This window comes from Saimiri boliviensis, chromosome 2 (assembly GCF_048565385.1).
Source record: "Saimiri boliviensis isolate mSaiBol1 chromosome 2, mSaiBol1.pri, whole genome shotgun sequence".
Taxonomy (NCBI): Eukaryota; Metazoa; Chordata; class Mammalia; order Primates; family Cebidae; genus Saimiri; species Saimiri boliviensis.
In genome coordinates, this window is record NC_133450.1 from 74,654,797 (window position 1) to 74,677,840 (window position 23,044).

The window sequence follows — 23,044 nt, forward strand, 5'->3', positions numbered from 1 at the left end:
ACGCATGCCTGACCTGTTTGGAGACTAAATGGAAATGGGTTGTGAGTGCTGCCAGCCACAGATGCGGATGTGACTCCGCTATCCGTGCTCTCAGCACTTCTGGCCACCCTTAGGGAAACCCCGAGACTCTCATCTGCTCGTCTACCTCTGCAGCTCCACGGGCTCATGCCTCTGCCCTCCACCACGTCTCCCTTGCTCCGGCACTGCTGAGCTGAGCCAGCCCTGAGGCCTGGGACCGCCCTTCCTCATCCTCCATGACCCTACCCTGATCCCCCTTCAACAAGGAGACCCCTCACCCTCAGCCAGCATCTGGTTAGGCCCGCCTTTGGGGTGACTCATACCTGGCACCTCTGATACTGAACGTATCACTTGGCCGAGGGCAGTTATTTGCTCGTTTCTGTCCACAAGGACTGTGGGTTTGTTTCTGTGTCCCTTCTGAGTCCTGCACAGAGCAGGTGCCCAAGTGACAGCTGCCGAGTGAAGGGAGAGTAAAGGAATTAAGGCATGCAGTGAGAATTCAAGCACTTCCCATTACAGACGGTCTGCCTTGTAGTAAAGGAAACTTTCCCCATATCATTCTCCTCCAGGCTCCAAGCCACATCTACGGCGGGCACAGCAGCCACGTCACCAACGTCAGTTTCCTCTGTGAAGACAGCCACCTCATCTCCACGGGCGGGAAGGACACGAGCATCATGCAGTGGCGCATCATTTAGCCCCCACCGAGAGCCATAGGGAGCAGCACGGGCAAGGAAGGCACAGACTCGCATTACCCCTGGTCACTGTGATTTCTGTTTTGTTTAAAAAAATTCTTACAAACCTCAGGAAAACTGTGCCCTCTGCCGGCTACCTTAGCTTAGCGCGTCAGCGGTGCCACAGCGGATCAGCGGTTCCATGTTCACTTTTGTTACACAATATATGACACAGTGCACGTTGAATATCAACCAGGTTCCAGCGTTTACATGACAGCGACATGAACAGAAGTAACTGGTGTACTCTTAGTAACTTTTCTATGAACTCTTCAAAAATGGTCACAGAATGCCTTTTAAAACACTGTACATAGTCTTCACTGTTTCACCACCTAGCTTGCTGTCACATATTTATGATGATGAGGCACTGAACCATGACGGCTGTTGATGAATTGGTCCTAAAAGGGCAGATACCACTTAGGAGAGTGAGTACAACTGATTTGCACAGCTGAATCAGGAGATGCAAGGATGAGGCTGTATTTGGTGACATTTTCCAAGGTTTCATGACCTTCTCCCTTGGGGAGGCTATGCGAGAGGGCTTGTGTCCTTCTCATGCTAGGCAGTTTCTACTCCTAACTGACTTAAATATTTCAGCAGGGGACACGGGCGTTTCCGGGTTTCAGTGACACCGTCCTGCCTAACCAGATGCGGTCAGCCTCTTCACGCCCACCTGGCTTGCGTCCCCCTCCCTTGTTCACACGCCCTGATTAACGGTGAGACGTTTTGCCACCTTCTTCTGTGTATTACTTGGCATGAGATGATATTGTACTTGTATGGGATTCTAGCAATTCTTAGTAAATATGTAAGACTAGGCTTCACTGTCTGACGCTTACAGACATTGTATATTTGTATTTTACGACCAAGTAGACCAACTCAGAAAGTTCTCTCTTGAGTGTACCATAAACCTGCAGAGAGAAGTCTCCAAAGGCTCCACCAGGTACCAAGGGCAGCTGCTTTTCCTGTCTTTTGTGCATGGGCGACTCATTACCATATGAAATACGGTTGAGCTCTGATGCGTTGAATGGAGGTGGCAGAAATTTGTCAAGAAGGCCTTATCCATTTCGATTGTGTGACAGATTGAAATTTATTGTTTACATTGGGGAATGTATCTCAAATTTTTAAATAGAAGAGTAATAAACAGACTTTAAAACAAATATTAAGATTTTTACTCATTCTAGGCAAGTAAGGGAATGGAATTATCTGAACACTCTGGTTGTTTGGAGTGGCTGATTAAGTGCAACTTTCAGAAACCTTTTTGACAACATCACCAGCCTGCTGCGGAAGTGCAGGTCCCCAGTAAACACCGTGTATTATTGAAGATGAATCTGTTTGTATGTATCCTTGTCAAATATATTCTATAATGAAATAAAATCTGAAAAGTGAATTTCTTATTGACCTATATTCATGAAAGCATATAAATTAAAATATTTAAAATTAGATACGATTCACACTATACTCTGTTTCATATGCAGATTTTGTTCTTACTTGGGTCATTTGCAAATGAGACTGTAGTTTGCAGACGGTGTGGAAGCATTCATAGGGAGAGAACTATAAAGATTTGGCTTAATTACTGTACCCAGTTGTTACTTTACGTGGTTTCTCACTCTTGGGGCCCAAGCTGGAGTGCAGTGGCGCAATCTCGGCTCACCACAACCTCTGCTTTCCAGGTTCAAGTGATTCTCCTGCCTCAGCCTCCCAAGTAGCTGGGATTACAGGCATGCACCACCACACCTGGCTAATTTTGTATTTTTAATAGAGACAGGGTTTCTCCATGTTAGTCAGGCTAGTCTCAAACTCCCAACCTCAGGTGATCCACCCTCCTCAGCCTCCCAAAGTGCTGAGATTACAGGTGGGAGTGAGCCACCGCACTCGGGCAGCGATCATTTTTAAATTAACAATGGAGGGAAGGAACGGCATCCATTATTGACTTACACAGCAGTAAGGTCTACTTTTATTTCTATATATTTCTGTTTGCCAAGTTCAGTAATAGACAAAGGATACACACACACACACACACACACAATTTTAGATATATGTACTATTTTTAAATATATATGTAAACTACTATTGCTAACTTTATAATGAATTAATCATTTTATGAATGAATTTGATGGATTTAAAATGGATTTATTTCATTTTAAATGAAATTCTTTCACCAGGGCAGTATTAACCTTGCAGGTGTCCATTATTCCCTCACTTACTCGTTAACACAGCAAGCAGTGACCCTGTGTCACTAAGCGCTTCTCAGGAAAGCAAGGTCTGAACCTCCAGTATTCTCCCGGAATGACAGGCTCAGGAACTGGGCAGCTCTCAGCCTGGCTTTCCTGCAACACATCAATGATGAAAGATTAAAGAAAAGATTATGATTTATTTGTAGTTAGAATAATTAAGTTGGTTAGCATCAGAGAATTTTCCAATGAAAAAAAAGCACTTGGGATTTTTTCTTTAACCATTTTAAACTTTGTGTTAAGATGAAATTGTTGCTTTTACAGAGTAAAGTCTTCGTGGCAGTCCTGTTTAGATGAGGTGAAGTATCGGCAGGGCGCGGTGGCTCACACCTGTAATCCCAGCACTTTGGGAGGCCAAGGTAGGTGGATCATGAGGTCAGGAGATTGAGACCATCCTGGCCAACATGGTGAAACCCCGTCTCTACTAAAAATCCGAAAATTAGCCGGTCGTGGCGGCGGGCACCTGTAGTCCCAGATACTCGGGAGGCTGAGGCAGGAGAATCGCTTGAACCCTGGAGGCGGCAGTTGCAGTGAGCCAAGATCACACCACTGCACTCCAGCCTGGCAACAGAGCAAGATTCTGTCTCAAAAAAAAAGGAAAAGCAAAAAAGATTAAGGTCCAGTATCAAGGGAATGCTGGATTTCCTCAAAAACAGGGTGGGCATGGGCGTTACATGCTTCAAAGCATGTGGATGAGTATAGTTGACACTTGAACAACACAGGGCTTAAGGGTGCTGACCCCACACAGTCAGAGACCTATGTATAACTTTTGACTTTCCAAAAATGTAACTTCTGATAGCCTGCTGTGGACTGGACGTCTCACTGAGAACAATCAGTTTACACATGCTTGGTTAATATGTATTATATAGTACACTCTTGCATTAAAGTAAGGTAGAGAAGATACAATGTTAAGAAAATCATAAAAGAGGCCGTGCCCATTGGCCCAGCCTGTATTAAAGATTAAAGGAAAGTAAAGATGGCGATTTTGGGACTTTAGGAGGCTGAGGCGGGAGGATGGCTCCAGCCCAGGGGTTCAAGACCAGCCTGGGCAACATAGCAGGACCCCATCTCTACCAAAAATTTTAAAATGTAACCAAGTGTAGTGGTGTGTGCCTGTAATCTCAGCTACTCTGGAGGCTGAGGTGTAAGGATTGCTTGAGCCTGGGAGGTCGAGGCTGCAGTGAGCCATGATCAGACCACTGTACTCCAGCCTGGGCAGCAAAGTAAGACCCTGTCTCACTCTGGGGACTCTGGAGGCTGCCAGCCCACTGCCGCTTGCCTCTGGGGCTTGGGAAGTCGATTTGAAAAGTGACACCACTAGGGCAGGTAGTCCATCTGTCCTGCGGGTGTTTGGGGAATTTTGTAGGCTTGTGGCAGGCTGCAGGGAAAGCTGTTTGATAGACACACTGAGGTTTGGAGAAGGAAGTAACTTCCCCAGGACTGGCACTCGTTCCAAACTTGTCTCGGTGAACATGTGCTCGGCGCTGGGAATATAAGGACAGGCAAAAGCACACCAGTGCCTGCCCTGGTGGCACCTACATGGCATCCAAGGAGCCAGAGGTTAACAGAATGCATGCCCAGCCGCATGCTGGGTGACTGCCATCCGAGCCAGGAAGGAAATGAGAGCATCTCACAGGAAGACATGAGTGGGTGTGGGGACTCCGGAAAGCTTCCTGGGCACAAAGAGATGGAAATGACCCAGGAGAGCAGGGAGAGAGGCCCCACAGGCTGAGGCCAGCACTCGAAAAACCCTTTTGAGAGGGAAATACAAGAGCATGGGGGCGGGGGGCACAGAACTTGGCAAGGGCTGGGAGTAGGCAGGCAGTGAGTTGGTGACCAGAGAAAAGGGGACACTACTGATAGCCATAGAAAAAGGCTGAGTTATCAAGCTGAGAGGGGGTTGGTCCGTAACAAAGTCAAGTCTAACACAAAGCAGATGTGAAATTCAAGGAGTGGCTCTAGAAGCCAAATGGCCAAATCCAAAAGAGGATACCCCAAAGGCAGAGCAAGTCCAAAGGAGGGAAACGAGGAAAATCACCAGCGCTGAGCTAATGAGAAGGTGGGTCAGGAATAACACCTGTATCCGTTCTTTTATTTGTATTCAGTTCTTGGAGTGATGGGGTAGGCCCTGTCTGCTAGAAGGGAATGGTCAGAATGAGTAAGATTCATTCAATCCTGTTTAAATTCTTGACATTGTTGGCATTCATCAGAGAGCTTTGTTGGTGTTAATATCCATGTGATACAGGAGTACTGGGAAGGGAAGGGTGTGGTCCTTTTAAATGATCTGGAAAGGAGTGCTGGGAAGTGCTGGGCAGAGGAGGGTGTGGTCTCTGACTAGGCCTCCACCCCCACGACCGACCGAGGTGAGGACAGGCACTCCTGCTCTCCTGCCCAAATGTTGCATTTCCCAAGATCACCCTGGCCTACCATGCCCCCATCCTGGGCCCATAAAAACCCGAGACCCTAGCAAGGCAGAGACAGAGGCAGCTGGACTTGGAGAGGAGGGGGACGGGTGGAAGACGACAAGCACCTGGACGTAGAGAGGACGCTGAGGAGAGCATGTCAATGGAAGAGCACACCAACAGATGGCCGGCAGGCCAGCTGTTGGGATGAAGAGGAGTTTGGCCAGGGCAGTTGGAGGAGAGCCAGCGGAGCAGCCCAACTCCAAGGGAAAACTATCTCCCTTCTAGCTCCCCCATCTGCAGAGAGCTCCTTCCACTCAGTAAAACTTTGCACTCATCAAGCCCACATGTGTTCCAATTCCTCCGGTACACCAAGGCAAGAACCCAGGATACAGAAATCCTTCTGTCCTTGAGGCAAAGGAGAGGTTCTGAGTTGGTTAATACAAGCTGCCTATAGGCGACAAACTAAGAGAACACCCTGTAACACATGCTCACTGGGCTTCAGCGGTAAACATTCACCCCTAGACATTGCCTGGGGTCGAAGCCCCATAGCCTCCTGGTCTGTGTGCTTCCCTAGAGGTTTGAGCAGCCGGGCACTGAAGAATCGAGCTACACCCCTATTGCATGCTTTGCAAGAGGGGACAAGGAAACGTTTCCTGTTTCACATGGATGTTTATTTAGGTTAGATTTTGGAAATTCCAAGTGCCTTCTATATCCTGGGCACTGTTCTAAGTGTTTTTACACATTTATCTGCACACTAGTACTACTGTGAATAATGCTATTTGTTGCTACTTTACAGAGGAAGAAGCTGGGGGTTGGTAATTTGCACAAGTTCATGTAACTAATGAAAGTGAGATTTGAACCAGGCAAGTATGACCCCAGGGTGCACACTTGTAACTATTCATATAAGCTAATAGGCTAAAAGGGAACATCTTTTAAGCAAAATAATTACTATACTTCCTTGTGCAAGACAAGGTATGAAACAGCAAATACAGAAATTAGACAAAGGCCCTTTAGCCTTCTCAGTTAAACCTTATCAGCCTAAACTGAGAAATCCAAGGGTCAAAGAGCTGGGACAGAGTTCAGCAGAAGGGCAGGAAGAACGGTTTTCCTGTTTTTCCAGGGTGAAACCGTTACAAAACATAACTTCATTTTTAGTATTCAGTATTAAAAATTACAAGAAGAGCTTTAAAAAGAATAATAATGTAAATACAAAGTTAGTAAAAAAATTCAGGGTAAAATAGTTGATCTGTTTGGGCTTTCTGTATTCCTGTTCCCTTTCATTCTAACAAATTTCTGTTTAGCCAAGTGTGTACATTTCTGTGTGATAATAAGTTGTTTACATCTGTTATGGCTACTTGTGGTTGTCTATTTCTTCATAAAAGGGCATTTTATAGTTCTTTCTGCAAATATGCTGATCTAAGAACATGATGCCAAACATTTGTTTTAAGGAAAGACTCTATCTAAAAATTAGTCATATAAAACCAGTCTTTACTTCTTTAACTTAAAGGAAAGTTTATTAATTCCCAATATTGTTACATTTTCATTTTGAAATATCATTCCTGACACAAATAGATACATTATATCTTTGAAAGCTGAAAGATCTTAATTAAAACAGTTTACATTTACCTTAGCAATAAGTCTGGCTGGCTAATTTTAAAGGATTAAAAATTGCACCTATTTGGGCCACCTTGAGTCCTGAATAATTATCAGGGTAAAAGTATGATATTTCAAACTTTATACATTTTGCTTTATCACACATTTACTTTCCACACAAAGTTCAACTTCACAATTAATAAGCAAATTAGTTTTTAATTCCCTAATGAATATACTAGTCTTGATTTGATTCAACTTTCAAATGAAAATAAAACTAACCGGAGTTTTCAATAACTGCTTAGCCCAATAAATGTTGCCAACAGAAGTTTAAGCAGTTGTTTAAACAGTTTACAAAGTATTATTTCCTTTGTTTTCTTCAATACAACACAGAGACACATAAAGTCACACATTACAGGCATCTGAACTGGTAAAATGTTACAGATTAGTGGCATGCAGGTACTTTACATTTTTAAGTGCAATGAAAAATGCTGCTTAATTCATTTTCCTTCAATAGATGAAAATGAAACTAAGATAAAGGCTTAATTAAAATACAATTATTCCATGTATATAAGGGGTTTTGTTTTTAAACCAAAGTGGGAGAGGTAAGAATTTTAGGTCAGAATAACTTCTTTCTTAACTAAAGATTGTCACTGGCAACATTTGGTACTAAAATAAAATTTCCTCCAAAAACATATTTCCTATTGATCTTATTTCACCTTATGGTCGATTCCTATCTACTCACAGATTACCGAAAGGAAGTTTTTAATCCTGGACCAGCCTCTCTCAATTGCACAGTATACTTTTGATTGGATTTTCTCTGTTTCCCAGTTAATATGTGCTCAGAAACACATACACACACACACACACACGTGTGCGCACACACACACACACACACGCACACACTTTAAATAGGAGCCTATAAAAAATGCTGTGTTTACTGTGCTCAGTTTCTTTGCCTTCCCTCCTCTCCTTCCCCACTGGTTCTGAGGAGCAAGATAGTATATATTTAATTGTATTTTTTAATATTATTTTTGAGATGCAGTTTCGCTCTTGTTGCCTAGGTTGGGAGGGCAGTGGCATGATCTCGGCTCACTGTAACATCTGCCTTCCAGGTTCAAGCGATTCTCCTGCTTCAGTCTCCCGAGTAGCTGGGATTACAGGTGCCTACCATCACGCCCAGCTTATTTTTGTATTTTTAGTAGACATCGGGTTTCACCATGTTGGCCAGGCTGGTCTTGAACTCCTGACCTCAAGTGATCTGCCCACCTTGGCCTAAATAGTATATATTTTAAAATATCCTTTCATAAAATGCCACTCATCCGGAAGTATTTGAAAGACAGTAAAGAACTGGCTGTGGCATAGTCACACCTCCTCTGAACAAAGCCTCCTGGAGAGAAACGGAACTGCAGAGGAGGCATTACTCAACCATGTTCAGAGGCAATGGAAATGATTTAGAATCACAGGCTTGTCGAGTATTGGAGCGGAAGGGACTTTAGGGAGCAATGAATCCACTCACTTCATTTTACAGATGAAATGAAGTCAACATAGATGGAAAGTCTTGCCCAAAGTGACATACAGCTGGCATCCAAATTAGTATTGTTTCCCCAAAATATCACATGATGGCAAATGGAGCATAACTCTGTGGGGCTGGACGACAGCTAAATTCAAGCAACATTTGTTCATTAAGCACCTACTATGTACAAGGCACCTTACGAGATGGTACTGAAGATACAAAGATGGATGAGACACAGCCCTGCCTCCAAGAGCTTATGAAAGTCCTTGGAGGCCATCCTTCAAAACCTTTCTTAGCGGAAATACCTCTGACCAGGGCTCAGATTGCTGGTGATAACAAGGCAGCTGCTGCCCTGGAGAGCTGATCTCAAAACAGGCGGCACTTTCTCGCCTTCACTATCGATCAGAACTAGTGCCTGTTACTCAGTTGCTAGGCAGGAAAATTCTTGAAGCCCTAAGGACACTCTTCTCTCCTCAGCCTCCAGTCATACATGAAGTCTTAGCCCCTCCCACACGCAGCAGTGACAGGAGGGCAGTAGCACCCCAAACCCTCCCCTCAATTCTTAGTCAACTGTTTGCTTTCTCCCTTGTGCCCACCCTAGGCCCTCTGCAAGGATTCTGACAATTTCCCAAGGTACTGTCAAAGTGACCCAGGAAAATGTCCTACCGTATACATCACTGCATCTAACTTGCACCGCCCCATCAACCACCTCTCCCAGCGTTATATGGGAGCTGAAATAATTACAGTCCCTGATGACACACCTATACCTCAATTACCCATACTCCAGAAGATGAGGAAGATGGAATTGTCAGTCGGAATAAAACTGATTCAAGAGGCAGTGGGAAACAGCGATTTGATAATAAAACTGATCTCTCACGTTTGTACAGTGCTTTCCAGTATATATAGTGTGTTTATCCAATGATCTCATTATATTCTTACAATTCTGTGAGGTAGTTAGTAAAGATATTATTCCCATTTTATAGCTGAAGAACTTTAGGCTTTGAGAGACCAAGTGGTTTGCCCAAAGTTACCCAGCTAAGGAAGTGTGGAGCCAAGTCTCCAGGTTTCTTGACTCCAAATCCAGTGCTCTTTCCCCTATATTGTCTATAATTCGCAGGCAATTAAATGAATTGCCCATGATCATATACCTGCTAAGTGTTGGTGATGGGATAAGGATTCAGTCTCCAAATCTGTTAGTACGGTGCTCCTTCACCATACCAACTAGCTGGGCCAATGTGCTCAGAATGACTACCATGGAAGAGATCAGAGGAAAATCTAGTTAGTTACTCTTTTCTATGTCTATGTGGTCAGCTCTCTCCTTCACCCTCCCAAGTCAACAATGTATCCCAACCGGCAAACCTCTAAAACATGGACTGTTCCTAGAACAGAACCCAGAGTGAGGTTACAAATTTACCACTTGCAACTCGTCTTCCATTGGTCTACTGATTATTCAATCATTGCTGTTAGAGACAGATGGGAAAGAGGTAAGCTGAGCAAATCTCAGTTCTGCCATTAAACAAATGTAAACCCTTAATTTCCATCCTCCTTCCCCAACTCCGTCAGCTCTTCAACTTCTTAACTCCTGAACCACAGAGTAAGATACACTCTGATCTAGTGCTGGGGAGCAAGAAAGCAGTGAATAACATCCTTGAAGTTCTTAGTGCTTTTCTCTGGCCAGTTTATTACAACAGGAGGCCCTATCGTGTGATTTTCATCCAGTAGGCTCAGTGGGATGCTTCCAAGCACTCTCACACCTTTCCTTTGGGTGCGTTTCAGTACTTTAGCTTTAGAATTGGTTGAGTAGCAGAGATATTTGCGATGAAAGCAATAACGGGAGGTAAAGGGAAGCTGCTAGTGGAAGGCAGAGCTAGGACTTTTCCTCTCAGTTCTCTGCTCATTAAAATGAAAACACCTATTATTGCATTGCTAGTGGAAGAAGGGAAGGAAGCTTCAGGATCATGACTTAAAACCTGACTGACTCCAGAAACAGTTCTACTGAATACAGGTAACATACCACAGAATCTAGTGTTCTCAACTTCCTGCCCTCTGCCCATTTTTGCTGATGCTATAAATACTTGAATTAAACATGGGATGCTCTTTGTAAAAAAGGCACTCAGTCTATTCCCCAACCCCAGACACACATATACAATTACATTAGTCCAGAATTTTTATGCTTCCTCTATCTCCTTCACAGTGCCTAGGAGAGGGCTGAGTACATCATATCTGTGAACAAGGAAATACCTGCACATGTGTTTGTAAATTCCAAAGGGCTATCTTACACTTAAAGCATGCTGATGCTTAATATTGGTTTTAAGAGTTTTCAGTTTGAGCATCTGAAACGTTTTCATGGCAGCTATTCGGAGAACATTGGTTTCCCTAATGCTGGTGCCCTGTCAGGGGCCATGTTTCTGTCGGAAGAGAAGCACCTGTTCTTTTTGGGCTGGTGTGCCAGTTTTCCCTTAGAGAAATTGGTTTGAAGAGTATAGGCACTGGGATGATTTCTAAGCTTTTAAATGAGTATGGGCTTTCATTGTAAGATGAACTGCATGCCGCTCCAGGTTGTTAATCTTCTAACCTGGGCCTGCAGTAACTCAGACAGGGATGAGGGAAGCAGGTCTGGGAGATGGCAGCTCCCTCCAATCAACTTTCCAGATGAAGCCAAATACTTCATTACAGTATTTGATGATCTTTATGTACAAAATATTTATATACAATGTGCCCTACAAAGATGGAGGAAAGGGGCTTAATCATGTTGATGAGGATGGAATGTTCAATACATTAGGCAAATGGATAGATTTGGTGCTAGAACAACTAAATGATTTCTAGGCTTCTAATATTTATTTCCTAAGAGTCATCCTTTACATAGCTATAAAATGTGGTGGTTGGTAACATAAACTACAAACTCTAGGGAGTAATTTCATATTTAACTTGGGCCTGCAGCAATTCTAAAAAAGACAAGGGAAGAGGACTGCGGAGAGAGCATCTCCTTTCAATCAATTGTCCAGATGTAGCCAAATACCTAGTTAGATATTTGACAATACACACTACACACACACACACACACACACACACACACACACACACTTATTTACATTATATCCTCCAAAGATGAAAGAAGCTAAGTCTTTAACCAAACTGATGAGGATGAAAGAGCTTCCAGTTATATACTACAAGCAGATGGGGAGCTGCAGTGCTGAACTAATCACATGATTTCTAGACTTCTAAAGTTAATCTCCTAAAAGTCATCTACATATGCCATGATTGACGTTGATGATACGAGCCCGCAAGTCCAGATGAATGATTTTACACTTAAAGTGGACCTGCACAACTCTAGAAGGGGGAGGGAGATAGGCTTGGGGAGAAGTTACCTCCCTTCAATCAGTTATCCAGGTAATGCCAAATACCTAGACATAGTATCTGGCAAAACAAATACATAGAAAAATATTTTATATACATTATGCCCCATCACAATGGATAGCAAAGGATTAACTGTGCCCATGATCATGAAAGAGCTACCACTTCCACACTTTGGGCAGACAGGGAGATGAAGTCCTAGGCTAATTAAATGATGAATATGGTCCTCAAATGTATGATTTTCTAAGGGTTATCATCAATATGTGCATACTCATGGAAATGTCACCTTTCAAGCCATTTTAAAACACAGGTAATAATAAAACAAACTGATTAGTAATAAACATTTGATTTCATAGACTGTTGCATGCAACCCAACTATTTTATAAGCTAAAAACAGTGCCGTATTTTTGATAATGTCCCATTATCTTACTTTAATACTATCAACAACTGCTTGTACAAAAGAAACAGCCATGATTGAATTGTTTGTTTGTTTGTTTTTCTTGCTTTCTGCCAGAGTTTGCCAACAACTGTTTTAGCCCCCAGTCCACAGCACTGTGGAGCTGCAAGGAACGCTCTGTAGGGTCCAGGATTTTAAGGGTGAAGGCAAGAAAGAGAGTGAGAACAGCAAGGAAAAAGGCTTACATGGACAGGTAGGTCAGGGACTCAGCACTTAAATAGGTTTATATCAAATCCAAAGAGGAGAAAAGCCACCTAAGATAAATGTTCTTCCCTTTGGCAACATGGTAAGCAAAATATATGTGTAAAAAAAAATTTATAATTTCACCCAGTGGTGTACTCATGAATATTTATCAACAAGCAATCTAGAGGGGGAGAAAGTCCTAATTTCTTACATATTGCTAACTTCTGTGGTATAAATGTTTCCACCATGGCCAATTTCAAGCCACTGTAATACCAAGAAGGTAGTGAATGTAGAGTTGAGAGGAGATGTTCAGTAGCATACTATTAGGTAGTATTTCTACATACATACCTACTAGATGTAAATAATCTTAAGAGCTTAGAAAATAGTAAAATGTAAGATTTTTGAGTACAGTATTTGTTACTTTTTTTCTTAATATAATTCTTTCAATTGTAAGTGCACATCATTTAATTTTAAATACTGGCTATATTCAACAACTAGTTTGCAAAATTCTTGAAAATACAACAATTGGCAAGCCTGTACAAGTTGACTCCAACACATCTCACCTAAATGAGTGAAAAGGAAGAAAAAATCAGACTGAAAATTATAAAACAGTATTTACTATGTTTTTTTAAATAGACAGGAAGATGAAGCCATAAACTAATTAAAGGATTTTTAGGGGTCAAATGTGTTAGAATATTCTGCTTACTATGTCCTCAAAAATTAAAAAATTCTCAAGAAAATGAGATGTTTCAAAGGACTTCAAAGACACAGATGTGGTAACTATAATACAAGTAAATGTGCAATTTTACAAAGGCTATCTTAAACAGATCCCATATATTTTACAAGCTAAACAGAATATACTAATTATTTTCCCATTCACTTGTTTTATTGCTATGAGGCAACTCAAGAATACTCAGTTACTAAACAAATTCTGTAATTTGTTTAGCAACAAATTACAGAGAAAAGAAGAAAAAAGGACAATGAATTGGAAGGGAGGGGAGAAAGGAAGAATAGAGGGTGAGTTGCCTTGGGCAGTGTCAGAATGTCACCAATCACAACTTCAGGCACTGACAGTTATCAGAGTGGTAAGCTTGAGCCAAAGGCTGCAGTCACCTGCTTCCTTAGTTTAGCATTGCACCGTTACACCACTACATCAAAAGATAAATGCATGCTACAATGCAACCATCTCAGTTGTACTTACACAGGCTTTGTTCTTGAGATGACATCATCTGGATAAATGATAATTCACATTTTTCTCCTGATGTTTGCAAATGGCTGGATGGATCATGTCATGCGGACATAAATCTAGATAATTAACCTGAATATTCATATTTCATCCTGTGATCTTGTTACACTAAAGGCAAAGCAATAAATGTTTCTAAAATCTGGCAAGCAAATCCAATCATGTGCATCATACAACCTTAAGACACAATTATTATTGTTTTATTCAGGAATGTACTGTTCTAAAAGCCTCTCTCTTACTAAAATTTAGAAAATTTCTCTCACGTTTGAAAAACTTTAAAATAGCTTTGTAAATAGTTATCCTTTAAAGCCATGTTAAAGATTCAATTATGTTGAATAGTCAGCAAAAGTAAGTGTGCTAATTCATTTTGCTACATGAGTCTGGCTTGAAGCTACATTTGTGGGGTAATAAATAGGCTTCTTTGCTAATACTGTGTTAAAGTGTCATAATGTTGTCTTGCTTTATGCAGATGACACTACTGATCTCCAATCAATAGGGCATGTGCATTTACTGATTTTTCTGGCAGTAAGAGAGGATTTGTGCTAAATTGGTCACATTTTCACAACCAGTGAAAGATTGGCAATACTAACTTCTTATGTGGTCAGCAGAACACTTCTGATGTATTTAGCCTAACTCAAAGCTATGCATGTAAACAGAGATAGGCCTCTATCATAATCACAGTTACAAACACATGTTATATACTAAATTCCTTTCAGTGATTAAAAAAAAAAGCTCATGTAAGAAAGCAAGACAACCCGATAAGAAAGTGGTTAAATTCATTTTCCACGTTGTCATTCTCTAAAATCTGCATCAGTCCCTTTCTCAAGTTGCCAGAAGTGCCCACGAGCAAATAAAACAATTGTATATATTACAAAATCCAAGATAAATAAGTAGTGCTAAAAATGAGTAACAATTAAATTATTAGTTACGTGGTTAACGGAAATAAACAAACTTGGATAAAATGGTCCTGATGGGGAAGAAGAAGAGCTTCTGTTTTTCAATGGCCGCACGACTGTGAAACTTCACTTCTCCCTGAGGAAGTTTACCTTCGATCTGCTTCAACTCTCTTCTTACGAACTAGGTAAGAAAGAAAGGAATAAAAAGACAAATAGAAGAAATATTCCTTAAATTCCAGATAAACAACATATTAATCACACAAAATGACAATCTCACACACTTGAGAATACAGTTATCTTCAATTTTAATACTCAACTAACCATGACAATGAATGGAAATGATAGAATAATCTAGTGTCTGGTGGAATTTATATTTAAATACAGATATGTCTGATAGTTCGGAACTTGAGTGTTAGAACCTTACCATTTCTATGGGGTAGAAATTTCAGAAGAGACCCATGAAACAGTGCACTCTGACATGTTTTCATGGTCGTTTATCCATGGCATTTGCAACTCCATCACCAACTGGCTTTAACTAACTCTTTAGATTCACATAATCAATCTTTTAGTTCTGATTATGGGTTGAAGTCTGGAAGGAGTTGCAAATAGTTCAAAGTTTCAAAAAGTCTTCTAAATAAAAACTCCTAAGTATCAACCTACAAGGAAGTTGTGATTCAGAAGGCAAGCAAACTCAGAGATTAATGTTCTTTTAACCTGGTATTTAGGATCAAAGAAGGTACCCAGACTGCCTGTTTCCCAGTTTCTGCAACCCTCTTCTTCCACCTTTGACTTCCTCAACTGCAGGCTCTCCTGGTTACTGGGAAGAGGGCTACTCTAACCTTCCTGGATTTGACTAAAAGGTGCCCTGGCTGTGGCCTTGCTCTAACTCTCCACTTTAAATAGCCCAGCCTAGTCCTGCCTAGGCTGTGGGAAATTTGACAAAAGCTCTTGCCCACAGTTGCTGCTACTTGGTTGTAGGCTGCCCTGTCCATTTCCTTCAGACCTCTCATTTTGTCTGTTCATTTTTTTTTTTTTCTGAGATGGAGTCTTGTTCTCTCACCAGGCTGGAGTGCAATGGCATCATTGTGGCTCACTGCAACCTCCGTCTCCCAGATTCAAGTGATTCCCCTGCCTCAGCCTCCTGAGTCGCTGGGACTGCAGGCGTGCGTCACCATGCCTGGCTACTTTTTTTTTTTTTTTTTTTTTTTTTTTTTTTTTTTTTTTAGTAGAGATGGGGTTTCACCATGGCCAGGATGGTCTCCATCTCATGACCTCATGATCTGCCCACCTTGGCCTCCCAAAGTCCTGGGATTACAGGCGTGAGCCACTGCACCCGGCTGTTTTGCTTGTTTTTTGTTTGGTCTTTATATTGTTCTATTGTGGACCCAGTGTGCTTCTCCTAGGTGCCTTCTGACAGCTGCCTCCACTCTTCCCCAAATCTGTATTTGCCTGTCTGCCCCTTGGCCTCATCCTGTGCACCTCCCAGATAAGCACCGTCACATGTCCAACCAGCCTCCTGATGCCACACACTGCACCTTGCCTGGGCCTCCGGGTCTTGGCAAAGCATGTCTGGACAAGAAATTGGATACTAACCTTTATTTGCCCCTTTGTAGTCTAACCTTTAGCTTCTATCTTGCCCACTATCTGAGTCTTCCTTTAAGCCAGCACTGTACCTGGTAGAACGCCTTGCCCAGTTCCTCTGTCCAAGATCTGGCATTCTAACCCTGAACCTCAAACTGGGGATTGAAGCCTGCTGTTGACTGACTGACCACTTGCCAATGGATGTCTGCTCCTAGATGTCCTTTCGCCAGGCTGCTCCAGCTGTAGGTGGCTGGGATATCTCCAGACCAAGCTTTCCCAGTTCCATTCTTCTGTGCTATGGTTGACCAATACATGTTCCAACTCATCCGAACAGAAGAAATGTCAGGGATCCTCAGCAAAAAGTGGCCACAGGAGAAATTAAAGAGGGGCTAACTGAAAAGGCAACTTGTTGAGTTTAAGCTTCGTAATGTAGCTCCATGTTTATATCATATATAAAGTGCCAAAGTATCAGACATAGCCATATTTAGAACTAAGTACCAAAGCACTCAGAAGTCAAACATAATTGGTAATCTCAGTGTCCTTGTGCCCATTTTCTGGTGCAGATAACAACAGAAGGTGATTACATATAAGTAAAACAGAAGCAAATACACAAAATAAATCAAGCAAAAATCAAAGGTTGCCTGGAAAACAGAACAAACTTCTTTTTTTGAGAAAATGCTATAATGAAACTTAAATACTGTGAGGACACCAAAGACTCCCATGACCATGTATTATAATAATGTGTTTTATATAAAGAAGTGAGTGACATCACAGGCCAATGGAATGGTATCTGTGAGATGTTGCATCTGAAGTGGAGAAGTGAATGCTCATGCTCTTCTAATTGTTAGCAGCACATATTTTGGCTGAATTACCCAGGTCATTATTCTTTGTGATGGCAGCTGCCACCCTTGTTCGTGGCCCTTGCTTGGTAAACTGGTATCCAAACTTGAGGATCCTTGAATTCTCCTCCAGCATCTGAGCAATCTCCATCTCTACAGCTGTTCCCAACTGCTGCCTCTGGTTGCAGATGCAGACACATGCACAAGATGGCCAAGAAGGAAAAGGAAACAGTTACTTGCACAGGAAAAAGATGGCTACTTGCCAGACAAAAAGGCAAAGAGGCAAAGGTCTCAAACTGAAAGGGACAGTGTCACTTGAGATGATTTCTCTTATAGTCATTTGTGTCCTGCTCCTTGTCTAGAAGCAAAATCCAACAGATAGCTGAGTTCACTGGTGTCCTATAGCTGAAAAAAACTAAGCAAATTATTTATGAAGGAAAGGAAAATTCCAGAATTAAAATGAAAGCAAAACTAATATTTGGTGTTTTGAATTCATCCCAGTATCTGTGGTTTATACGAAGGGTGTTTTAAAAATAATAAAACTATATTGTAGCAGCCAATCCAATTACTAAATTTTTATTTTATTTTTACTTTTTATCTTGGGAATTCTTATTTACTTATTGTGACAAAATATACATAAAATTTTTCAATTTCAAAGTGTACAATTCAGTGGCATTTAGTACAATCATGATGTTGTACAACCATTACCATTACCATTGTTCATTTCCAGTACTTTTTCTTCTTTTTTTGTAAAATGTTTTTATGTATGTATGTATTTATTTATTTAAGAGATGGGGTTTCATCATGTTGGCCAGGCTGGTCTTGAACTCCCGACCTCAGGTTATCCACCCACCTCGGCCTCCCAAAGTGCTAGGATTACAGGTGTGAGCCACCACACCCGGCCTAAAATGTTTTTATTTTTGACTTTTGTGGATACATAGGTATATAATATTTACAGGGCACATGAGATATTTTGACCAGGCATCCAATGCATAATAATCACATCAGGGTAAATGGGGTATCCATCACTTCAAAAGTTTATCCTTTCTCTATGTTACAATCAATCTACAATAATTCTACTCTTTTATTTTAAAATGCACAATGAGTTATTATTGATTGTAATCACCCTGTTGTGCTATGAAATATAATTTTTAAATTCTGAGATCCATACCCAAAAATAATTAAAGATCTCAACCTACGGGCTGTTGTCTCTCAGCAGAATCTCATTAGGCGATTCTGGGCAGGCTTTATTGTGATTTGAACCATATACACGTTTGGATGAATCAGGAAACTCTGAAGGGGGTTGCTGGGCTACAAAAAAATCTCCAAGTGTTTTAAGTTGTTGGGAAAAGGTTTGTTTGAGACATAAAGTAATGAAAAAATTAAAAATAGAGGGGTTTTTTTGTTTGTTTTGTTTTTTTTTCAATAGGGAGGCGGGGTACAGTGGCTCCCACCTGTAATCCCAGCATTTTGGGAGGCTGAGGCAGATGGACCACTTGAAGTAAAGAGTTTGAGACCAGCTCAGGCAACATGACAAAACCCTGTTTCTACTAAAAATACAAAAAATTAGCTGGGCATGGTGGTGAGCACCTGTAGTCCCAGATACTCGGGAGGCTAAGGCAGGAGAATCGCTTGAGCCCGGGAGGCAGAGGTTGCAGTGAGCCAAGATCACACCACTGCACTCCTGCCTGGGTGACACAGTGAGACTCTGTCTCAAAAAACAAAAACAAAAACAAATAGGGGCATGTAAATATGCAAATTTAAAATTTAAGGGACAAAGTATATGTTTTCATAATATAGTCATTACATTTTAAAATATACAGCCAGGCATGGTGGCTCATACTTTGGGATTAGTCCCAAAGTAATCCCAGCACTTTGGGAGGCCAAGGCAGGCGGATCACGAGGTCGGGTGTTCAAAACAAGCCTGGCCAACATGGTGAAACCCTGTCTCTACTAAATATACAAAAATTAGCCAGGTGTGATGGCAGGTGTGATGGCAGCCTCAGGAGGCTAAGGCAGAAGAATCACTTGAATTAAGGAGGTGGAAGTTGCAGTGAGCTGAGATTGCCCCACTGCACTCAGCCTGGGCAACAAGAGTGAAACTCTGTGTCCAAAAAAAAAAAAAAAAATTAGCCAGCGATGGTGGTGTGCACCTGTAACCTCAGCTGCTCAGGAGGCTGAGGCGGGAGAATTGCTTGAACCTGGGAGGCAGAGGTTGCAATAAGCCGAGATCACGCCATTGCACTCTAGCCTGTGTGACATGAGCAAAATTCCACCTCAAAAAAAAAAAAAAAAAAAAAAAAGATAGAGATCCAATGTAATTTTCTTTCAAAATGCTAGCAAATTGTTCTACCATCTTTTATTTCATTCTTCTCTGATTTGAAGCTGCTTTATTGCTCTACTAGTCTATTTCTGTGCCAGGACCATACAATCCTGATTACTTTGTAACAAGTTAAAAACATACACCTTTTAAATTTGGAAAATTTAACTATGGAATGGGAAGAGAAGAAAAGTTTATGAAGGAACTCTTGTGCCCCAAGCAAGTTTTAAGGCTTATCTCTTTGCTTCTCTCTTTCTTGTCATCCAGCAACCCCTCAAATGAGTCTCTCCTTGGGAACTTAACACAATGTGATATTTCCAGTTAGACAATAATAATTACGGGCATCCACCATGTAGTAATTAACGCTCTAAGCATTATGGGTCCATGGGAAGGAATGGCAGCAAAAAAGTAAGAGGTGCTGACCTCAGAGTTTCATGAGCAACCTTTAGCAAATGACATAGTTTAGAACAGTGGGACTGTATCAAGGAATGAGCCCTGAGCTAAGGTTACGGCTGCCACCACTATGGCTTGTGCCCTTGCAGCATTTGAGTCCTGGACTTGGGTAACTTGCGGTGTTAATGCAATGGTCAAAAGTTACCCCAAATCACCTATATTTCCAAGTACCTGAGTCCTTCTTCTCCAAGTAGCTGGCTATTTCCCCAGTAGTTTAAATTCTGCTCTGCATCCTTATAGCTGCTTTGTTTTGCAATAAAAGGCAAATCCACACTTATTTCTCCTTGACTTGAATGTTCTATTTATATAGACAACAATTTTAATTTATTCAGGGTTTTTTCTATTTTGCAATGAATCTTGGATGACATTCTGGCAAAGTAGTAAAAACAGAAACACCATCTCTGCTTTTATGCTAACTTAAACCATTAATATAATCTAGCATCAGAAATAGGAAATATTAATAATAGAATAACAGCTTTTAGGTTTTTTTCAGGGGTAGGAAGGAGATGCTAATAGCTACATAAAGGACTCAGAAGCTGAAGAAAATTATACTGGGGGCATATAAAAAGAGGGGAAGAAGTAATGTAATATAGACTATGTTTCTTCCTCAGCCTGCATCATTTTTTGGATTTGAGGTCTTCTGTGTTACAAAAACCCAGGACAATAGATGGGCATCAAAACTTCTTACAATTTGGATATATTTTCCTTATATATATTTAAGGTATCTAAGTATTTAATATATTAGTTATATAACTTATTGTATTATATTACATATATATTTTAAAGATAAGGTCTTGCTATGTTGCCCAGGCTGGACTCGAATGCCTGAGCTCAAGGGATTCTCCTGTCTCAGCCTCTTAAGTAGATGGACCAGAGGCCCAGGCTCTTTTTATATATACATATATATATATATATATATATATATATATATATATATATATATATTTTTTTTTTTTTTTGAGACGGAGTTTCGCTCCTGTTACCCAGGCTGGAGTGCAATGGCGCGATCTCGGCTCACTGCAACCTCCGCCTCCTGGGTTCAGGCAATTCTCCTGCCTCAGCCTCCTGAGTAGCTGGGATTACAGGCACACCATGCCCAGCTAATTTTTTTGTATTTTTAGTAGAGACGGAGTTTCACCATGTTAACCAGGATGGTCTCGATCTCTTGACCTCGTGATCCACCCGCCTCGGCCTCCCAAAGTGCTGGGATTACAGGCGTGAGCCACCGCGCCCGGCCCTCTTTTTTTATTTTAAGTCACCAAACACAAAGGGGGAAAATAGAAACAAAAGTTTGAGCATATCTTTAAATCACCTTCTGTTTTTTTCTAAGTGACCTCATCTGTTCCCCATCTGTTTTTTAATATGCATCATTGACTGTTCTTCCCATGGGTCACCTGATTAAATCACTGCATATTGACCTGGAGCCTAGCCACAGCAGCCTGCTCCCAGTGCTGAATTCTCAGCAGGCCTTCGTTTTGGTGCAGCTGCCTATTGCTGTGCTGTTAAATTGGTCTTGGCTTCTGGTTCTAACAGTTTCTGGAGGAAACTGTCTTACAGATTATTTTATTTCAAACTCTTCATTAGATAGATAAGGAAACTGAGGTTACTTCTAACAGTCTATGAGTCAATGAACACAATTTGGATGTAAGACAAGTTTTGACCCTGAATTTCCTCATTTCTCAAATAAAGCAAATCATTTTTTTCTAATTACTCTAGAAAATCTTTTTTTAAGAGAGAGAGGCAGAGCAAGACAGAGAGAGAGAGAGAGAGTGTGTGTGTGTGTGTGTGTGTGTGTGTGTGAATAGACAGGATCTAGCTCTGTTGTCCAAGCTGGAATGCAGTGACACATCCATAATTGACTGCAATCTGGAACTCCTGGGCTCAAGTGATCCTCCTGTCTCATCCTCAAAATGCACTGGGATTACAGGTGTGAGCCACCACACCCAGCCTCTCTGGAAAATCTTAATCCTCCTTGTCATATACAAATAAAGAGAAGTCAGTCTGGGCATGGTGGGGCTCATGCCTATAATCCCAGCACTTTGAGAGGCTGAGGCAGGAGGATGGCTTGAGCCCAGGAGTTTGAGACCAACTTGGAAATATAGTGAGACTCTGTCTCTACAAAAAATTTGAAATTTAGCTGGGCATGGTAGTGCATGCCTGTAGTCCCAGCTACTCAGAAGGCTGAAGTGGAAGAATCACTTGAGGCAGGTAGGTAGAGACTGCAGTGAGGCCAGATTGTGTCGTTGTACTCTAGTCTGTGCCACAGAATGAGATCTTGTTTCAAAACAAACAAAAACAAACAAAAAAGTAAATAAAAAGAAACCATTTCAGAAGCAAAATGAAAGACTAAAGTTGAAAAACAACACAAATCCATTCCTCCTAGATGGTTGAGGAGGGATGAGGAGGTTGATTTAGAGGGGATTTTAGGGAGCAAGTTCTTTGCTCTTTGTACTTCAGGGTTTTTTGTGTTTTTTTTTTTAGATAGGGTCTCGCTCTGTTACCCAGGCTGCAGTGCAGTGGTAGGATCTTGGCTGACTGCAACCTCTGCCTCCTGGGTTCAAGTGATTCTCATGCTTCAGCCTCCCTAGTAACTGGGATTATAGGCATGTGCCACCACACCTGGGTAAATTTTGGATTTTTTGGCAGAGATGTGGTTTCACCATGTTGGCCAGGCTGGTCTCCAACTCCTGACCTCAGGTGATCTGCCTGCCTTGGCCTCCCAAAGTGCTAGGATTACAGGTTGTACTTTAGGATCTTTACATGCATTGTCAAAAGCTGTTCTATTCTAAGTTTGCATAATTCTAACTCATTCTAACTCAATACTAGGCATAGAGCTACCAGGTTTAGCAAATAGAAATACAGGACAGCCAGTTAAGTATGACTTTCTGATAAACAACAAATAATTTTTTTAGTATAGTATAAGGTATTCCAAATATTTGATGACACATGCTAAAATTTATACATCATTTATCTGAATGCCAAATTTAACTATATTTTATGTGGCAACCTTAGCCAGGTGGTATCTTTGTAAGGAACTAGGGCCACAGCATGTGATACTATTTCAGACAATGGCCTAAATCCATATAAAAAATTAAATATACTTTGGAACAGGGTATCCACTTCCGTATTAGTTCCCCTGGAAATATTCACTAAGCACCCACTTAGCTTACTCCTGATATGAGTCTATTCAACAAATATCCCCGAGTGATCACTTCATTTCATGCCCTTCACAT

General features: G+C 41.4%; 2 protein-coding genes across 12 annotated transcripts in view; one reads left to right on the top strand and one right to left on the bottom strand.

Annotated features, from left to right (window-relative positions):
• Positions 1 to 13,256, top strand: part of EML1 (EMAP like 1) — a 220,703-nt gene extending 207,447 nt beyond the window's left edge. For all 7 annotated transcript variants that reach the window (XM_074393593.1, XM_074393597.1, XM_039469107.2 and 4 more), the window contains one exon: positions 588 to 13,256. In XM_074393593.1, the coding sequence (XP_074249694.1) occupies positions 588 to 713 (126 nt within the window). In that variant the 3' untranslated portion in view covers positions 714 to 13,256. The remainder of the gene's footprint in view (positions 1 to 587) is intronic.
• A 181-nt stretch (positions 13,257 to 13,437) lies between these two features.
• Positions 13,438 to 23,044, bottom strand: part of TMOD2 (tropomodulin 2) — a 53,395-nt gene continuing 43,788 nt past the window's right edge. For 4 of the 5 annotated variants that reach the window (XM_039469035.2, XM_039469032.2, XM_039469033.2 and 1 more), the window contains 2 exons: positions 17,072 to 17,216; positions 14,668 to 14,799 (listed from right to left, as the gene is read on the bottom strand). In XM_039469035.2, the coding sequence (XP_039324969.1) occupies positions 14,765 to 14,799; positions 17,072 to 17,216 (180 nt within the window). In that variant the 3' untranslated portion in view covers positions 14,668 to 14,764. Of the gene's footprint in view, positions 14,800 to 17,071; positions 17,217 to 23,044 lie in introns of all 5 variants that reach the window. The other variant, XM_074393599.1, reaches the window with a different exon arrangement.